The sequence below is a fragment of the Neolamprologus multifasciatus genome, chromosome 3 (genome assembly GCF_963576455.1).
Source record: "Neolamprologus multifasciatus chromosome 3, fNeoMul1.2, whole genome shotgun sequence".
Lineage (NCBI taxonomy): Eukaryota > Metazoa > Chordata > Actinopteri > Cichliformes > Cichlidae > Neolamprologus > Neolamprologus multifasciatus.
The window spans coordinates 21969959-21989246 of record NC_140441.1 but is presented as its reverse complement, the minus strand read 5'-3'; the positions used below and the strand labels follow the sequence as shown (position 1 = coordinate 21989246).

Below are 19288 nucleotides of genomic sequence, written 5' to 3'. Positions count from 1 at the left end.
CGCTGGACAGGTCGCCAGTCTGTCGCAGGGCTAACACACAGACAGAGACAACCATTCACTCCCACATTCACACCTATGGCAATTTAGAGTTTCCAGTTAACCCAATCGTATCTCCTCATCGTTTTCTCATTTGTTCCCTTCAGCCTACAATAAAATACGAGGAGCAGCCAGACTTTGTCACGTCAACGGGCGGCACGCTACATCTGTACCAACTGGAGGGCCTGAACTGGCTTCGGTTTTCCTGGGCTCAGGGCACTGACACCATCCTGGCGGACGAGATGGGGCTGGGAAAGACCATCCAAACCATCGTCTTCCTCTATTCACTTTTCAAAGAGGTGCTGACCTTATCTCTGCTTTTTTTTTCTTTAACGTTGTTTAAAGTCTCGCTGTGTAACACGGTACTGATTTCCCTCTCTGCTCGCTTCAGGGTCACACTAAGGGTCCATTTCTAGTCAGCGCTCCACTCTCCACCATCATCAACTGGGAGAGGGAGTTTGAGATGTGGGCCCCCGATTTCTACGTGGTGACGTACACGGGAGACAAGGACAGCCGAGCCATCATCAGAGAGAACGAGTTCTCCTTTGATGACACGGCCGTCAAGGGAGGAAAGAAGGCCTTCAAACTGAGGGTAAGGAGGGATCGTTAGCAGTAGCGGGAAAACATGATATCGACAGTGGCGTCCACTCATCCTTCCTCCCTTGTTTGTCCTCCTGCAGCGAGAAGCTCCTATTAAATTCCACGTGCTGCTGACCTCCTACGAGCTGGTGACCATCGACCAAACGGCGCTGAAGTCTATTGACTGGGCCTGTCTGGTGGTGGATGAAGCTCACCGCCTTAAGAACAACCAGTCCAAGGTACAGCAGCTACTGCATATGAGTCCACATTAACGCACTTCACCTCTCTCTGGTGGCCAAACTATGCAATGGCAACACTTTAGTCCCACAGTACTTAACTACTTTCATAGGTCGTTTAATGTACTTTATCATGAGAGTAATAGATTAAGTATTAGCTGTACTTCTTCAGGAAGTTGGGGTCCATGCCATAATGACTTAATTACAACTAATTATAAGATCTATGCAATATAAGATATTTACTTACAGTATAAAACATCTTAAGGCGACTATTGTTGTGAGTTTGCACTATAGAAATAAAACTGATGGGAAATTAAGTCAAATATGTTTGTTTTTTAATGATGTGGAAGAGTTTTGAAAAATCCACTGAGAGTTAAATAACGCTGAGCTTCCTTATTTGTGATTCCAGTTCTTCAGGCGTCTGAACGACTACAAGATCGACTACAAGCTTCTGCTCACAGGAACTCCGTTACAGAACAACCTGGAGGAGCTGTTTCACCTGCTCAACTTCCTCACACCTAACCGCTTCAAGTAGGACTTCTTTCTTTGTAAAGCACACACCTTCACACTACATGAACACCTAATTTTAAACGGGGGTCCTACAAGAGTAGCTTTGCATGATTTGTCATTAATTAAAAAATAATGAATCTATTCTAGCTTTTGGTGCAGCCCATTCACTTCATCCCCTGTTAGAAAAAGCTGTTTTACCTACTCTCTGTTAAGTGTGTCATATTTAATACATGAGTTTTTATGTGTTTTTGAGACGTCTACATCATCAGTGTAGAAGTATAATACAAATAAATCTCATGTATGCAAATTAATATTTAACTAATTATAAAATGGTCAGGTGTTTGAACAAACACTGATAATTTTCTGGCAATTATTTCATGGTTCAAAGAGTGATGCCACACTCTTGAAAGGCCACTTTCTTCTGATTGGCTGCCCCTCGTCTGGCTCCCTCAAACAAAAGCTTGTAAGCTTTGCGTCCATAGAAGCAAATGAAGCTGATATCTGTTCAGCACAAAAGTAGAAAAGATAGTAACTGAGTGTTTAGAGTAGTCTAAAGCCTAATGCTTAGGTTTACAGGGGTTACTATTATGTACACGTATCTTATTACCTGTAAACAGTAATGTGCCCTTTAAACAAAAATGTGCCCGGTACTTGTAGCTCTAGTAATTCATCTGTTCTTATTTCTAGTTGCAGTAGAATTGTCTATGATAGATTTTCTTCTCTCTCTCTTTGCAGTAACCTCGAGGGCTTCCTAGAAGAGTTCGCTGACATTTCCAAGGAGGACCAGATCAAGAAGCTCCATGACCTGCTGGGGCCTCACATGTTACGCAGACTGAAGGCCGACGTCTTCAAGAACATGCCCGCCAAGACCGAGCTGATTGTCAGAGTGGAGCTGAGCCCTATGCAGAAGTATGACACTGACAAATGTAGATACATGATGAGCAGAAATCTACGTTTGTAGCATTTAGACGAGCATCTTCTGTAGCCTAAAACCAAGGTCAGATTCAACTGAAAGGGTGTGTTTGTGTGTACAAGTGCGACAGTTAGTCTATACATCCTCTATTGTTTTTAAGTGTTTGTTGGAGGGGAGAAAAAGGTTTTTAAAAAGACTTAATCTTGATCTACACATTATATAAACATTGTATAAACAACAGGAGCTAGGCATTAATCTGCAGTTGGTACCCCTTTGCACTCTCCTGGGAAGCTTTTGTACATGTTGGAGCCTGTCTGTGGGATTATTGTCCGTTAATGCAGAAAAGCATTTGGGAGGTCAGACACTGATGTCAGATCAGACGGGCTGACTCTTTCTAGTTCATCCCAAAGGTGTTCGGTAGAGTTGAGGTCAGGAGTCTGTGCAGGTCGGTCAAGCTCTTCAACACCAAATGGACTTTCTTTATGTCGGCAGAGAAAAGGGCTCCTGCCAAGCTGTTCCCACAAAGCTGGAAATACAGAATTATCAACAAATACTTACTGAAGAGTTTCCCCATGATTTCCTTTCTTTTGGTTTCTTTTCTTGGAGACCAAAATGTGTCACTACAAACCACATGAGAACATTCAGTCCTCTAATTGGCTGGATGTGTTCAGAGCAGGAGCAACATTGTTCTGGACTAGTGAATAACATGGAGCAGTTATTCCTAACATTTGTATTCAATATACCTGACTGCAACAAGGCATTTAGCTCAAACTTAGCATACACCTGGTAGTTGGATCGACTAGAGATTGGATCACGTTTTCACCATAAACCAGTTGCTCGAGTGTCGCTCATCCAATGGTCTTGTTGTAGTTATTTCGGTCCCCACCCATGTGCAATTACTTTGTTCACATCTGCACAAATGAACCACATTAAAGCGAAAAATGAACAAGCTGTGCATCTTAAAACTGAACAGCTGGCTCCTGGAATTCATCCACCAGTGTCAGTGGGACTCAGTGAAATGAGAATTCAAAGATTTAATAGATCCATATAATGTTGTTGACATCGTATTGACACACTCCTAATCATTTCACGATTTTGTGTTTTTCTTGGATTTTCTTAAATGCAGGAAATACTACAAGCTAATTCTGACCAAAAACTTTGAAGCTCTAAACTCGAAAGGCGGAGGAAATCAGGTCTCGCTGCTCAACATCATGATGGACCTAAAGAAGTGCTGCAATCATCCCTACCTCTTCCCCATTGCCTCAATGGTGAGAAGAAAGAAAAGGACACTTTTGTTTTTGGGGATTCTTGATCCACAGAAAGAGTAGATTTAATGCTGCTCCTGGTTTCCTGTATTATTTCAGCAATTACTCCAAGATTTGCTTTAAATGAATAGCAAATTGCTTAACAGGGACACCCTGTGGTAATGTGTGGAAGAGCTCCTGTGTCATACTGTATGTTCTTTGTGTTTGTAGGAATCCCCGAAAACACCCAGCGGTGCTTATGAAGGGTCAGCCCTCACTAAGGCCTCTGGGAAACTGACCTTGTTGCAGAAGATGCTGAGGAAGCTGAAAGAGCAGGGACACCGAGTGCTGGTCTTCTCACAGGTACGTCTTCACACAGACACAAACGAGCGCACATTCACACACGCAAACACCAGATGGGTATCTCCCTGCGCAGATGTTAAATTGGTCTCGTGACATCTCCAGAAGGCTCAGCGGCAGGCTGTGATTCCAGCTGTGCGGCTGCACAGGTAATCAAGTATTCATGAAAACACATGCCAGTGTCTCTCTCTACCTCTCTGTCTCCTCCGTTTTCAGATGACTAAAATGCTCGACTTACTTGAAGATTTTCTGGATTATGAAGGTTACAAGTACGAGCGAATTGATGGAGGCATCACGGGAGCGCTGAGGCAAGAAGCCATCGACCGCTTTAACGGTGAGACACAGGATCAAGTGCGGTAAGCCGTCTGTGAGCTCAGCTAAGGATGAGTAGGTGTCACGCTGTCTTGCAGTACTCTAGAAAGACTCATTAAGTTGACAGAAATAACAAAAATGCTGTGACAGACTAACCGAGAAAGTGTGCTGATTAAAATATAATTTTAAATTTTTTAAAACGATACGAGACAGTGCCGTTATACCAATAAGCTGTATGTGTATTGTATTCAGAACATTGTGTTGTATTTTTACAGTACCTTTTTACAGTGCAGGCAATATACTGCATTTTAAAAGGATGCAATTTACACATTATTAATAAAACTACTGTTAAGTCAAATTTAATTTAAATGTAATGTACAAAGCGTGTCATTAAAGTGCTTATTTATTTATTCGTCGTCAGGATTCAGATGGTTCCTCGCGTAGTTAATTCTCTACATTTAGGTCAAGGGTCATATGATGATGATGTTGCTTTGATTGCACAATAACAAGAAGAAATATGGAAAACACTTTCAAAAACATTCTGTTGGTAACGCTCAACTCCTCATTTGACTTTTGGGATTCAATGTTTAAGAAAATGAAGAATCTGAGGGCAAGATTTAGCATGGTGATCATAGAAATAATACCTCCCAAATGCGTTAAAGCAAAAGCAACAAGTCTGTTTTGAAAATGTAAGGAGTAAAAAGTACAGAAATTTTTTTTTAATGTAAGGAGTAAAAATAAAAAGTAGTCCGAAAAAAAAAAAAAAGTCAAGTAAAGTATAAACAACTGAAAATTGCACTTAAGTACCCATGAAACCCATGATGTCAAAGCCTTTTTTGTTGAGATATTTTATTTTATTTTTTGTGGTGGTGGGGGGTGACCTTTATTGGATAGTGGAGAGTGGATGGGAAGAAGGGGGAAATTAAGCAACAAAGCGCCTGGGGTTAGACTAGAAGCCTTGTGACACCCAATGAGAAAAATTGGCACCTTGTTTTCTTCATGTTTTTCTCTCTGGAAACACAGTGACAATTTCAATCACAGAGAGGCAACAGAAGAAGAATCTGGATGATAATTAATTAAATAAATAAATTATAGAAATTGCTGGGGACCGTGTGGGTTCGGAGGTAGAGACCGCCATGCTTGGGATAAATCTGACCGCTCAGGAGGGGTGCAGGACTTAAATTCTTGCATCTATCCCACCAGATAAACATGAATCGTATGTGTAACAGCTGATCTGAGTGATTTGTAGAAGACAACATTGTTTTACTGTCGGAACCTGATCCATGTATGCAGTAATGAACGGTGGTTAGCACTGTCACCTCACAGTAGAAGGTCCTGAGTTCAATTCCACCATCATGCCGGGGCCTTTCTGTGTGGAGTTTGCATGTTCTCCCCATGTTTGCGTGGGTTCTCTCCGCTTCCCACAGTCCAAAGGCATGCAGGTAGTCATGATAGGTTAATTGGTAACGCTAAATTGCCCACAGGTGTGAAGGCAGGTGCGAATGTTTTTTATGAATGCCTCGCGACGCTGCCGGGATTCATCAAAGTCACTGTTACGTGCTGTAAGATCGTCCTGCATCAGTGATTCATTTATGGCAGCTGTAGCTCAGGTGGAAGGTTGGTGGATCGATCTCAGCCCCGGTGCATCGGAGTGTGTGCAAAGGTCACAAAGCATTTAAGCGTAGATAAAATCGCTGTATTGGAGGAATGAGCTTTCTGCACTCTGTAAATGCTCAGACTTTTTCAAACGCATCCCTCACTGTAAAAAGAAGCAACTTGTAGCCTGTAAAACAAGATGTATCCTGTATTTGTTATGCATACAATTTGGACTACAGGGATTTTCACCTTTCTTCCCTGTAGTCCAGCTAAGTTAGTTGAGTTCTGCTCTGTTTGATTATTATATCAGTGTTATTGAACAGTAGAACTATGTGGGGCTCAGCTCTAAACATTCAGGCTGAAGAGCTACAGGACAGAGCCAAAGTTTTGGCCCCGTGCTCACAGCTTTGAGCGCATCAACCCGCGCCAATTATGAGCTCATTCTGACAGCATCACCCCTTCTGCTTCCTAACACATGAACACTTCCAGCTACAACTATCACAGCCACATAAGGTTCAAAATAGAGCCCCTTTTTAAGGTGATAATATCAGTGCAGTCTTTGATAAATTGCCTACTGCAGACTTTAGTAAAGCATGTTTGCGTGATTCTTTTACACACTGTCCTACAAGTGTTCCTGTTTATTTCCCTCTCACACATACGCTCTCCGCCCTCTCTGTTTCCAGCTCCGGGTGCTTGCCAGTTTTGCTTCTTGCTCTCCACCAGAGCCGGAGGTTTAGGCATCAACCTGGCCACAGCGGACACTGTCATCATCTTCGACTCAGACTGGAATCCTCATAATGACATTCAGGTGCCGTTCGGTCTGCTTTTCGTGTAAGCGAAGTGATCTCTACTTCATAAAACTTTGCCTCTTTAAAGAATTACCTCATCGCTTCCTTCGCAGGCCTTCAGTCGAGCTCACCGCATCGGACAGGCCAACAAGGTCATGATTTATCGTTTCGTAACGCGAGCCAGCGTGGAGGAGCGTATCACCCAGGTGGCCAAGAGGAAGATGATGCTGACCCACTTAGTGGTGCGCCCGGGTTTGGGATCCAAGGCAGGCTCCATGACCAAGCAGGAGCTGGACGACATCCTCAAGTTTGGGACGGAGGAGCTCTTCAAGGACGAGGGGGAAGGTGACGGGAGTTACTGTTGAATCTAAAAATAACATGTCCACGAGCTGAGCTGGATCTGTTAGTCAAATAGATTCTAATAGGGCATGTTTTGGTAGGCTTATTCTGCTGAATTCAATTATTTTGTCAAATACACTCAGTTTAAGGCCTTTCATTCTGACAGGTTTCGCCACAGCGCATTCCTGGCATGTTCTGGTGTTATTGATTAAAATAATTGGTCGACAAGAGCATTTTTACTTGTTGAAATGTGTTGGAAGAACCATAGAAACAATTGCTCGCTTTTTAACTCCACATGTGGCAGGCATGAAGAACAGTTCAGGGGATAAAGTTGAGGACGAGGGCAACGTCATTCACTATGACAGCACCGCCATCGAGAGGCTGCTGGACCGAAGCCAAGACGACACAGACGACTCGGATGTGCAGAACATGAACGAGTACCTCAGCTCCTTCAAAGTGGCCCAGTACATGGTGCGAGAAGAAGATAAGGTGAGGACTTACTTGAATACCCGTTTATTGTATCTTTGCTTGCAAAAATGTGACCTTCCCAAAGGTCTGGAGTGGAGACTTATTACATCGTTTTCTCCTCGCATGGATGAAAAATAGAGATGAAGTGTAGCATTTCTTTGCACATACATGTTCAAAAATTATGCAAGTCCTGGTTTCCACATAATTTCCCACTAGAGAGAGCATGAAAATAAAACTGCACTGAAAAAAACAAATCATTTTCATTCCAGAGAACATGTTGAGCAACCCAGATTCAGATTCAACAAGGTGCTGGAAACATTCCTCAGTGATTTTGGTCCATTTTTTACATGACAGTATCTCACAGTTGCAGATTTGTCAGCTTCACATCCTGAGATTTGGTGACTGTTGAGTGAAATCAGTGTCATGTTTGTGACATGGTGTGTTATCCTCCCATATGGAAAATATATATATAAATCTTATAACGTTTTTATCTGTCTTGTATGAAACTTGTATGAAAAGCATACAAGAGTGAAAACACATATAAGATCCCTTGAAAAATTATATAATGAAACTTGTATGTTTTGTATACTTACTAAAAAATATATGAAAGTAATGAGAAAGTGGCCACTTTCATGAGTAAATCATATATGTTTTTACTATTTCTTTTCCATATGGGCTGCTGGAAGCGCCCATCAGAAGGTGGAACCTTGTGGTCATAAATAGGTGGATGTGGTTGAGTAATACTCATAATAATACTGGTTCTGGTGTGTAAGGAATGCTTAGTTGGTAACCAATGATGCTTTTGTGTTTCTGATCCTACCCCCTGAATGTCACAGGAGAAATAGAAACTCATGAGCCCAGGAAACATTTTTCCAGTCTCATTTTGTCCTGTTGACGAGCCCCACTGACCTGTTGCCTCACTAGAGTCATGTGGTGTGGTCTTCTGCTGCTGTAGCCCATTTGGTTCAAGGTTTAACATGTTGTGCATTCAGAGATGCTCTTCTGCAAATCCCAGTTTTAACGTGTGCTTTTCTGAGTTGCTTTCTGTTTGCCAACATACATTTGTCTAATAAACTTGGAGACATCAGATCTGTCCACAGGTTAGCTTGAGATCAGCTTATGTGAGCAAACCACCATTCCTGTTTTTTTTCTAACAAACTTAAGTTTATTGTTGTTTCTTAGAGATTATATTTTAACTCTCAAGTCCCACAGTCTTCAGTTTTTTCCATGTGTTCTCATCTTTAATGCTGCAGATCGAGGAGATTGAGCGGGAGATAATCAAACAGGAGGAGAACGTGGACCCAGATTATTGGGAGAAGCTTTTGCGGCATCACTACGAACAGCAACAAGAGGATCTGGCAAGCAAACTTGGTAAAGGAAAGAGGAACCGCAAGCCTGTCAACTACAATGATGCTGCACAGGAAGACCAAGGTAGGGGGCGAGTCTCGTGTAAGATGAAGAAACTCCACATAACAGAATGATGGCTTAGGAGTAGGAAGCCCTGGATGTGAACATGGGTCCTCGTTCGCGTGGACCTAAGAATGGATGTAAGATTTATTATGTTAATCTGGGGATCGAAGTAGAAAAATAATGAGGTCTCAGATTATGTGTGTGTGCTTTTTGAGTTATGACTTGCACAGTGGAAGTGAATGGGCCTGGCCTATTGACAGACCACCGTGTGCTGTTTCAGAGTGGCATGCTGACATTTCAGATAACCAGTCCGAGTACTCGGTGGGTTCTGAGGAGGAGGACGAGGACTTTGATGATCGGCCAGAAGGTAAGGAAAAAAATCGGAGGCATCAGATCGAGCAGAGCTGCTCGTGAAAGTCGAAATATATATTTTGTAGGACACGCTCTCAGGCCTGTGTTGAATTACAGCTTGAATTTGATTTAGTTGTTACAGTTCCCTGGCAGAGCAGGACAAGTTGGCTTGCCAAAAATTCAAACTAAAATGCTTCAGGCTTATCAGAAGTTTTTAACTCTTGGTTGACACGAATAACTGCCGGGTTGCAAAATGTAAAAAATAAATAAAGAACATGTTTTATTGAGCGCATCTGTCTTTTTTGTAGCAAATATTCTTACGTGCGTCATTTTGTTGCCTAATTCTTTACACAGGACGACGGCAATCACGTCGGCAGTTGAGGAATGACAAAGATAAACCTCTGCCTCCTCTTCTGGCCAGGGTGGGAGGCAACCTTGAGGTTTGTACAGCTCTTGGAACTAGTCTTACTCATTTGTTTTATTTTAAATTGTGATATTTCTGAAATCTGTCACGCTTTTTTTTAAAGCGAACTAGCATTCACGGTTATTTTTTCAGCGATCTTTAAAAACTGAATTATCCTTTATTGGAGATGGCGGCAAAGCAATTACTTCTTCAACAGCTCTGAACCTTCTAAGCTCATTCATCATCCTGATTATGGTGGACGTGATAATAATATCCTGCACTGTTAAAGATTGGACTTAGAGTTTATTTTAGCATTATCAAAGAGTCAGACTTAAACAGAAAAGGCCATGGGAGGTTTTAAACACACTAAAATGTCTGCAAGATTATGAAAAAGTTTTTCATTCTAGCATTTTCAATCAAGCTCTAGGATAATAGTAGTTCACATATATAAACTGTTCTTTCAATAGGTTCTGGGCTTTAACACACGCCAGCGCAAAGCTTTCCTGAATGCTGTAATGCGCTGGGGGATGCCATCTCAGGATGCTTTCTCTTCTCAGTGGCTTGTAAGAGACCTCAAAGGCAAGACTGAGAAAGAATTCAAGTAAGTAACAGACAGTTTATTACACGGAGGACCAACAAAATTACAAATAAACAAATTATTACACATAATTTTGTGGATTCACAAGGAATTAAATGCACGAAATGTGCATCTTAAAACACTCTGCAGTGCAAAGAACAATCATATCAGAAACGGACTTTTACTTTTAGCTCAGTGGGTGATAATCCAATTCATTCTGTTCCAACATTGCATTATGCCATTAAACAGTCTGTTTCATTGTGAAACTGCCAGTAATAAAAGAGCAATGAACTGGATTCGAAGCTTCGGGCAACTCACAAAAAAATCTTAAAAATATTCTTACTTTGTGTACAATTCTGTCTAAATTCTGATTGTTAACATCAGAATTCCCACTAAAAAGTTGTGTAGCTTTTTCTTTGAACTTGATAATGGCAGTTACGCACCAGGGTTAGGGGGCGACTATAACATCCTGCAGTTATAAAGGGTGTTTTTAAAGAAATCATGCATATGTAATTTGTTGGCTTTGCAGCAGATGGTGAAACAGCTGTGATGAGCTGATAAAGAGAACCAGACATAAACCTGAATGAAAGGATCAGCCCTACCCTTACCATCATTCACAAGTTAGATCCTGCCATGATGCTTGTAATAAATCCACAGCAGACCCGACCACACGTTCATGCTTTTCAGCATACTTTATTAACAGACACTATTTCCACGGTTGCCGTGCGCACTCGGCTGCAGCTCGCCCCCTGCCAGCTGCAAACATAACCAACAACAACACACAATCAGGACCCAGTGCTATTTACGCAGGGCGGCGTGATGAGCTTCCGCCACAATGCTATAAAATGTGTTGCATATTGAGGAGTCATTGTCACTATATCATCTGATTTTCCAAAGATCTCAGTAACTGAATAGAAATGCCTCCTTGTTCGTAGACAGATTTGCAGATGATGCTCTGGAGTAAAGCACAAAAAGTTATCAAAACTAAATGTTTTCTTAGTCTCGTTTGTAAGAATCTACTGTACCGGAATTTTTTGTATCATTGCTTTTTTTAGATGTCACAAGAGCAGAACATGAGGCTAAGAACATTGTGTTTATTAATGTCATTTATAAATACCCAAGGAGACAGTATGCTTCCAAACACTGTGGTTATACACATTGCATGCTGCATAAAGGAATTAAACACAAAAGTGAACAGTGCTGTGAAAATAACTAAGAGAAAATACAAAATGTTATTAAGATATAATATTCAAATATGCTTTTATTTTTTATTATGGTGGTCTTGGTCTTCCACACTATCAAGGTCAAGCTTTTAAACTTCCTCTAAGTCCAGTGTATTCATCTATCTCTGCCTTCTTCTTTCCCAGAGCTTATGTGTCTCTCTTCATGCGCCACTTGTGCGAGCCCGTTGCTGATGGAGCCGAGACGTTCGCCGATGGCGTCCCAAGAGAAGGACTGTGTCGACAGCCAGTCCTCACACGTATTGGCGTCATGTCGCTCCTCAAGAAGAAGGTTAGACGAAACCTGTTGCCTTTCCTAGATGCAGACAGATGAGGTGAATGATGCAAGTTATGACAGCTCTCATCCTCAAGAGTATTCTTTGGGGGAATCACTTTAATAACAAGATGTGAGGTTTAATATTCCAGGAAATGCAATTTGGTATGGAAAAAAATACGACTGGTGTGTCTGTTTGGAGTACAATCAAACAAACTCGTGCTCTTTTAATAAGGCCCCGTCACACAAACCTAAAGATCAGTTGGCAATCTGTCAGCCACCAGTCACAAGGGGATAATGTGTATTCCCCAACTGGTTGGCAAGTGTTTGCTGGAGATTCATTTGTCATGACATTCACTGCTAAGCCCTAGTCACACAGGTTAGTAACCCCCTCATAACCACCAGCCACTTCTGTAAAATGGGCAAACTGTGACTGTGATGGCAAACAGGTATACAGTGCTGCAAAGCAGACTTTACATCCTGCAGATTTCCACACAACAGCAGGATTAGGGATGGGTATCCGGTGCCATGATGGCACCGGTTCTGACATGAACGGTAGTAACCAGACCGAAAAGCAGTGCACATTTCGGTGCTTTATTTCGGTGCTTTTTTTCCCCTGAGCTGTGGTACACTTTCTTCTTCCTTACATTTGTATTGGCGGTTGGCAAACAACTGAAAGGTGCATTACCGCCACCAACTGGTATGGAATGATACACTTTAGATTCTAGCCAATCATTTTACCTTTCCGGGGATAGTAGGCGGGTCCAGGTACGTACGTTCTTTTAGAGCAGAGCTACAGATTAAAAATGCCCAAAGCGAAGCAATCAAAAGTCTGGCTGTACTTCACAGCAAAAGATGCAAACTCAGCAGCCTGCAACAAGTGCTTTAAGCTGATACTGTCAAAGAAGGTAACACCTCAAATCTGATGAAACACCTGGCGACGGATAGCGTTTTTTTTAAAAGCAGCCGTTCTTCTCTGCGTGAGTAGCTTAGTAGGCTAACCACGTTATTAAATTAATGCATGTAAGGTGAACTAGCAAACATCATCATAGCTACATGCAGCTGTCTTCTTGTTTGATGGCAGATACTACCCTTCACCCTGGCCAAAAAGGCTAAAATGACCAAAGAAAAAGTGGAAAACAGTTAAACATGAGAGGTTTTTGGACAAAGTTTGTGTTTTTTCCATTGTTTAAGCACTGCTTCCAGCAAAGAGTGATACCATATATACCCTATAGCTGCAGAAAAGGCTAACATTGTTATCTTTTTACAAAAAAAACAGCTGAACATGAGAGGTTTTTGGACAAAGTTTGTGTTCTCCATTCTTTAAGCAGCGGTTTGAGCACCGTTTAAGCACCGGCACCGTTTCAAAAGTACCGGTTTGGCACCGGTATCGGATAAAACCTAAACGATACCCATCCCTAAGCAGGATAGTCGACATTTGGTTACACGGTTAAAGAGTTGGAAGTACGCAGCTACACCTTCTTATTCTGTTTCACCCTGCAAAATTTTTAAATTTGTCAGCAATAAGATGAGTTTTGGACAGTCAATACTTGAATTTCTGACAAGGGTGTAGAATTTAGTAGAGAAAAAAGGGGCTTATTATAATATGCAATAACTACTGAACTTAAATACTGGAAATAAATTTGATCAAAAAATCAGTTTGAAGTAAAGGGAACAGTTTGCTTTTTTCCTAATCTGAGTATCACCACACTATTTCTAAAAGGATTGGCTTTGTTATTTCTGACTAACTACATGTGCATGTAGGCTCAGATGCCATCTTTATCCTATAAAAAAGTCAAACTGTGTCTCTCACTGATTCATTAGGTGACAGTAGATAACAGTTCGATAATAAATGGAAGCAGGAGAAACCCAGCAGTTATGTTTGTTGCTCCCTGCTGGCTCTGTGTCAGAGTCTTTCCTTTGAGTTAAATAAATGCTTGGAACATCGAACAGCAGCAGAAACAAAAAGTACTTCTTAAAACTGCATTAGTAGCTTTTATAGCTCAGATAAAGGTTCAGAGTTTAAGATGTTTATTGTCGCTCTGATTGTGTAAATAGGGTCTTGTGAAATGTGAAAAACATTAAGTGTGCTAACTAAGACTCCAGTGTGTTTTGTACCAGTGCAAGTAAAGATTTATTTGAACAACACTACTACTACAACACTACAGAGATGGCATGCACTTTTGCAGTATGCATTGCCCATTTGTTGAGTGTATCTGTTATTTATTTAATAGTTTTACGGTTATAGGGGGAAAATGTGTTCACTAGTCTGCTGGTGTGTGATATGTGGATCTTGTACCTCTCATTGGGCATTAGAGAGATCAGACTGTTGTGTGCATAAGTGCTTCCTGGATCTCTTCCCTACTTACTGGTCTATATTGGGGCCAGAACATCATCTAGTATTTTTCCATTTACAAAATTTTAGTGTTGTTTATCCAAGTCAAGAGAAGTTTCTTTCTGTCTCTGCAGCTTGCACTTGACCATGCTTGTCAGATTTATGTGTTTCTCTATCCAAAATATGAAAACCATGATAATCAGGGGTAAATAAACACCTTAGCAAAGAGTTTGCCCTTGGAATTATTGCCATAACAGAAAGTGTCCAGTTTACTCAAGCATATAATGAACTCAGCTCTCATACAGCTGTGGAGAATTAACAGTAATATTGTGAATATCTTGTGCAAAAATAAAAATATCTTGTGCAATTAAATCCAAAGTGGGAACGCTGGACTGTGCAGGTAACTGCTGAAAACTACTGCACGGAGAGTAAATTACTGAATGTAAATACACTGAAAGACTAACGCAGAATAATGCAACTACAAATCGTATTTAAAAAAAGTTTGGATAAATATAATGATGATAAAGCACATGCAGAATTTTTTATTTATAGGTGTTTTTGAAGTAGCAGGTTTTAAACAAAAGAAGAAACAATCAATCATTACTTCTTTAAATACCCTTTGATTTCTTTGCTGCTTCCACTTTCTCAGTTTATCTTAGTTTATCGAAACATCTTCTTTCCAGTTTTGAGTCCAACTTGTTTAAACGTGTACACATCCTGATCTGCTATCTGTGCCAGAGGGATTGTGTGATATACTGCCAGGCAAACAGGGCATGTGGGTGGTGTGTTTAAAGGAGGTGGTATTAGGTAAAGTGCGTGGGTGCCAAGTTTTTGTTTTGTTTTTTTGACTGAGTGTTTCATGTTTTGTGTTCAGATCCAGGAGTTTGAGCACATCAACGGTCGGTGGAGTCTTCCAGAGCTCAAGGTTGAGGTTAGCATAGACAAATCCTCCTCCAGGGCCTCTTCTCCTGCAGTGAAAACCGCCACGCCCACCCCAGATGCCAGCTATAACAACACACCGTGCACCTCAAAGCCAGGTAACCCAAAAACATCCAATAACAGCGGCCAGCAGAGGGCGCTCCACGTAAATAAAAGCATCGTTGATGTGTAATGTGCAAATGATTTTATGTGTATGAACAAATGCAGCGACCCCTGCTCCGGCAGAGAAGATGGAAAAGAACGGGAAGGAGGGAGAAAAGGAGGAGGACAAGGAGGACGTTGAGGCCCTTGTGGAAAAAGAGAAACTGAAGGAGAAGGACGGGGAGAAGGATGAAAGGAAAGAGGTGGATGGCAACAAAACTGCAGACCCTACAGAGGTGGGACGTGGTCCTCAAAATGCAAATCAAAACCTGCCTGCAGTACAGTGTCTTCTCAATTATTCCATTAATCTTAATATTTATGCATATTTCTGTTTTGTCAGTAAAACCTCTGACTTATTTCACAAATCTCTTATTTGTTGCACATATCCTCCTTTCACTGAAAATTAAAAATTATATTTTACATGCAGGCATTGCAGTCTTAAAATTATCTATGCAATCAGTTTCACAGTATCAGCAGTTTCATGCAGTATGGTACTCAGTTTAAAGCCTAAAAGACAGAAAAACACAACAACAAAAAAAATCCACCACTCAAATTTTAAGACTTTTAAGGCCATAGTGGCAAATGAACAGGTGGTCTGGTTATTACCTTATTATTTCTCTGATGTAGCATGTTTCCACAACAAATTGTTCAATATTTTTGTATAAATTTATTAAGCTAATTAGAAGATTTATTGTGGCCATCGAAGAGATTTCTCCCTTTGTGACCATAGACTGTATATAAAAGATGGATATAGGACTGAAGCCAGTCATGGTGCATCTTAACCTGCGTTCTGTTTAACAGCCAGCAGAGGGCGACTCTTCTGGTTGCAAATGTGGGACTTTCTCACGGGAAGTTCTGCAAATATGCTCGACAGTTGTTGGCCATATGTGATGTGACATGTGCCATGGTTGCTTGTAGGGACTTTTTCCTTCCAACTGTTAGCAAGTGAGTTGTTTGATTGTTGGGGCTGTCTCTCTGTTAATATAGTGTCCTTCCTTACCTTACAAAATAAAGCACCTTGAGGCAACTGTTGTTCTGATTTAGTGACAAATAAATAAAACTGAATTGAATTGAACTCAACCTGTCGAGTTTGTGTCACGCTCAGTTTCTTAGAGCAGTTTACCAGTGTTTGCAGACAAGTCCATCAGTTCCATTGACAGTTTTTACCACCGTGTTTGGGGAATGCACGTTTCTCCGTAATGACTGGTAGTTGCCAACATGTCTCTAGGCCTGTGTGACTGGGTTCTTGTTTACTTGACTGTTACGATGTCCTGGGCCGCCTGGCCGGTTCTTTTCTGTGTGGAATTTGCATTTTCTCCTCATGTCTGCGTGGGCCCTCTCGGGGTAATCTGGCTTCCTCCAAGAGTCCAAAGAACTACGGGTAGTGGGGTTCGGTTTACTGGTGACTGTGAAATTTCCATAGGTTTGGATGTGACTGTGCATAGTCTTGAAATCCCTTCTGTATTAGCCATGCAAGAGACTGGCGACCTGTAATCTGTCCATAGTGTGACCTACTTCTCGCCTCATGGCAGCTAGAATAGGCCAAACCATGACACTGAATTAGATAAGTGGGAGAAAATGGCTAGAAGGATAATCAGCATTAGAGTGAAAAAGATAATAAAGCAGGGTGTGTTTTAGGATTGTCTTGCCTTGTGATTGAGAAGTCGCACCACTCAGATCCACTCTCGTGACTTTGGTGACATCATACTGGCTGTCTTTATATACAGTCTTTGCTTCTGGCGTGAAGATTTTGGCACATGACTGCAAACAAGATTATGTGATATTGCATTGTTTTATTCTCCGCAGCTTTCCTACTCCACAAAAGAAACATCACAACATGTGTCTTCCATTCAAAAAACTGAAAGCAAAGACGACAGCAACACGAAAGAGGACGAGAAGAAAGACACAACCGATAATCCAGCCGCCTCTACAGAGGAGAAGAAAGTACAGGAGGAGACTAAAGACGAGACTAAACACACATCTAAGCAGGATTCAGAAGTTAAAGAGGAGAAATCAGGTGAACACAAAAAAAGAGAAAAGGAAACTTGATAAGCCCAAACATTATAAGACTTTTTGTTGTATTGTGAGTTCAAGTCTGACATGCACAAACACATAAAACAGGTTTATGTGACTCAGGTCTTTTTGTTTTTGCAGAAGGAGAAAGGGTTGGGGAGGAGAAAGAAAAAGAAAAAGAAAAGCGGGAGGGAACACCTACCACAACGGAAACAACAGATGCCAAGGATAAGACCGAAGTGTCTGAAGTGAAGAAAGGTGCATGTCTGTTCAGTTCCTGGTGGTTAGACGTGTAACGGTATGCTGCAATAACAAACTAATTAACATTTTTACCGCTGTCGTTGATAGCAGAGGAGGTCAAAGGTGAAAAGGATGCTGGAAAAGAAGTCAAAGCAGCGAAGGAGGAGGTGCCGAAGGGTAACGGGAAGCCCCCGACTGAGCGACCTCGCTTCATGTTCAACATCGCAGACGGTGGCTTCACTGGTTAGTTACAGCAGATCTGGAATACAGATCCTGATTCAACCCTCATTTCTTTTTTCTTTTTTTGCCTCCAGGGAGCCGGAGTTTCTTTCATTTTTTTAAAGTGGTGTTGCGCGATAGTTTTCTGGGCTTTCTGAAGGTGTTTCAAAGTTTATCTTTGGCTGCTTTTTCAATCATTTTTAAAACAGTTCTTCTACCTTGCCATTTTCAGAGGAATGTTTTTTTTGGTTTGACACTTAAGCACCTTGACACTGACATATAAGTCATTAGCACAGAGCACAAAAAGGCCCTAAATCAAGCGATGAACCAATTTTGTGATTCAGAAAACGTAGCACAGAGCCAATTTTAAAGTATGTCTTTGCACACTTTGTCACAAAAATGATTTCTTTAGTTGAATCTATAAACATAGTTTGACAGATATTAAAAAAAAGTTTTTTAGCACCAGTTAGATTCTTTCCCAGAGCGCTATTAAGAGTCTTTAAGAAATAGGAAAAAGTCCAGCAGAGACCTGACACAGGACCTCAGAGATACATCTGGTCCTTCAGTTGACTTGGCTCTATTGTTCACTGAAACTTTATCAGAAATGGTCTCAGTGGAAGGGTGGAAAGAGAAGCAGCGAGAAAAAGCAGGGACATGCCAAATTACGCAAGAACTGGACTGAAAAATCAGTGAAACAGGTCTGATTGAGTGAAATGTATCATTTTTGAGCTTTGAATGTCCTTCAAGAAGCCGTACAAACTCTCGTTTTTGCTTTATACACCGTATTTCTTGTAGATTTGCACGTTTTAACAAACTACTGCAGGTATTTCCCATTTTCCTAGCAAAATATAAAGAAATGGGGGGGGGGGTCAAGGCTGTTTCACACTACTGTATATGATGTCATGCATCAACATTTCCTTCATTAGCAGCTTTATTCTCCTGTGTAATTTTTTTTTTTGGAAGTGTTTCAGTGGTAATCAGAAGAAACAATCAAGGAAACACGTGTGAACAAGTGTTCTGCTAAATTTCATAGGAATTTCCATAAAGCTTGTTCAAGCGTCATGCTTCCGCTCATATTTGTATGATACTTCTTTTATGAACTTCCCCAAAACTAGAACAAGATATTTAAAAAACATTGTCAGATAACAAGACTTCTCTACATCTGTTGCATTTTGTCCTACGACTCTCAGTTCACTTTCTCTGTCTGAATACTGGCTTTGTGTTTGAAACACCCCCCTGCTAATCAAGTGAAAAAGGTGTGAGGGTGAAAATATCCAGTTTGTCCAAAAAAGTTGCGAAGCAGTCCAAACAACATTAAATGAATGAGCAAAACATTCCCCTTGTGTTCCAGAGCTTCCGTACAAAAGCAGCACTGAGCCAGAATTATCTCCTCCTTGATCGCGGACCCAGAAAAGCTCTGGGCGTGCCGTGTAAACCCGCCTCGTGTTCTTTACCTTGTGCTCGCTTCTCTCCGCAGAGCTGCACACTCTCTGGCAGAACGAGGAGCGGGCCGCCATCTCTTCGGGGAAGATGAACGAGATCTGGCACCGCCGGCACGACTTCTGGCTGCTGGCGGGAATCGTGATGTATCCTTGATGGCAGTTGCCCGGGCAATGACCCTGGCGCGTTTATTTTTGTATCGGCCAGCAGAAACCCAGCGTAATAAGTCAACAAGCCGGCCAGACCTCAGTAAACAGCAAACTGTGTGTCTGCTGGACACTGATGTGGAGGGTCATTTAGTTCATGTTGTTCTCTCTATTATGGTCATTAAGGCTGTGGAGTATT

General features: G+C 41.4%; 1 protein-coding gene across 5 annotated transcripts in view; it reads left to right on the top strand.

The window, feature by feature from the left end:
- Positions 1 to 19288, top strand: part of chd3 (chromodomain helicase DNA binding protein 3) — a 63851-nt gene that overhangs the window by 18266 nt on the left and 26297 nt on the right. For 3 of the 5 annotated variants that reach the window (XR_014870376.1, XM_085138801.1, XM_085138773.1), the window contains exons 15-36: positions 144 to 335; positions 428 to 628; positions 717 to 854; positions 1261 to 1382; positions 2097 to 2270; positions 3401 to 3542; positions 3750 to 3881; positions 4095 to 4212; positions 6470 to 6594; positions 6688 to 6919; positions 7218 to 7402; positions 8635 to 8812; positions 9072 to 9158; positions 9497 to 9582; positions 10013 to 10146; positions 11490 to 11634; positions 14826 to 14988; positions 15098 to 15267; positions 16838 to 17048; positions 17186 to 17302; positions 17393 to 17527; positions 18981 to 19089. Coding sequence is in view for 4 of the 5 variants with exons in the window: in XM_085138801.1 (XP_084994927.1) it covers positions 144 to 335; positions 428 to 628; positions 717 to 854; positions 1261 to 1382; positions 2097 to 2270; positions 3401 to 3542; positions 3750 to 3881; positions 4095 to 4212; positions 6470 to 6594; positions 6688 to 6919; positions 7218 to 7402; positions 8635 to 8812; positions 9072 to 9158; positions 9497 to 9582; positions 10013 to 10146; positions 11490 to 11634; positions 14826 to 14988; positions 15098 to 15267; positions 16838 to 17048; positions 17186 to 17302; positions 17393 to 17527; positions 18981 to 19089 (3296 nt within the window). In the remaining variant the exon portion in view is untranslated. The remainder of the gene's footprint in view (positions 1 to 143; positions 336 to 427; positions 629 to 716; positions 855 to 1260; positions 1383 to 2096; positions 2271 to 3400; positions 3543 to 3749; positions 3882 to 4094; positions 4213 to 6469; positions 6595 to 6687; positions 6920 to 7217; positions 7403 to 8634; positions 8813 to 9071; positions 9159 to 9496; positions 9583 to 10012; positions 10147 to 11489; positions 11635 to 14825; positions 14989 to 15097; positions 15268 to 16837; positions 17049 to 17185; positions 17303 to 17392; positions 17528 to 18980; positions 19090 to 19288) is intronic. The other 2 variants (XM_085138792.1, XM_085138786.1) reach the window with 2 other exon arrangements.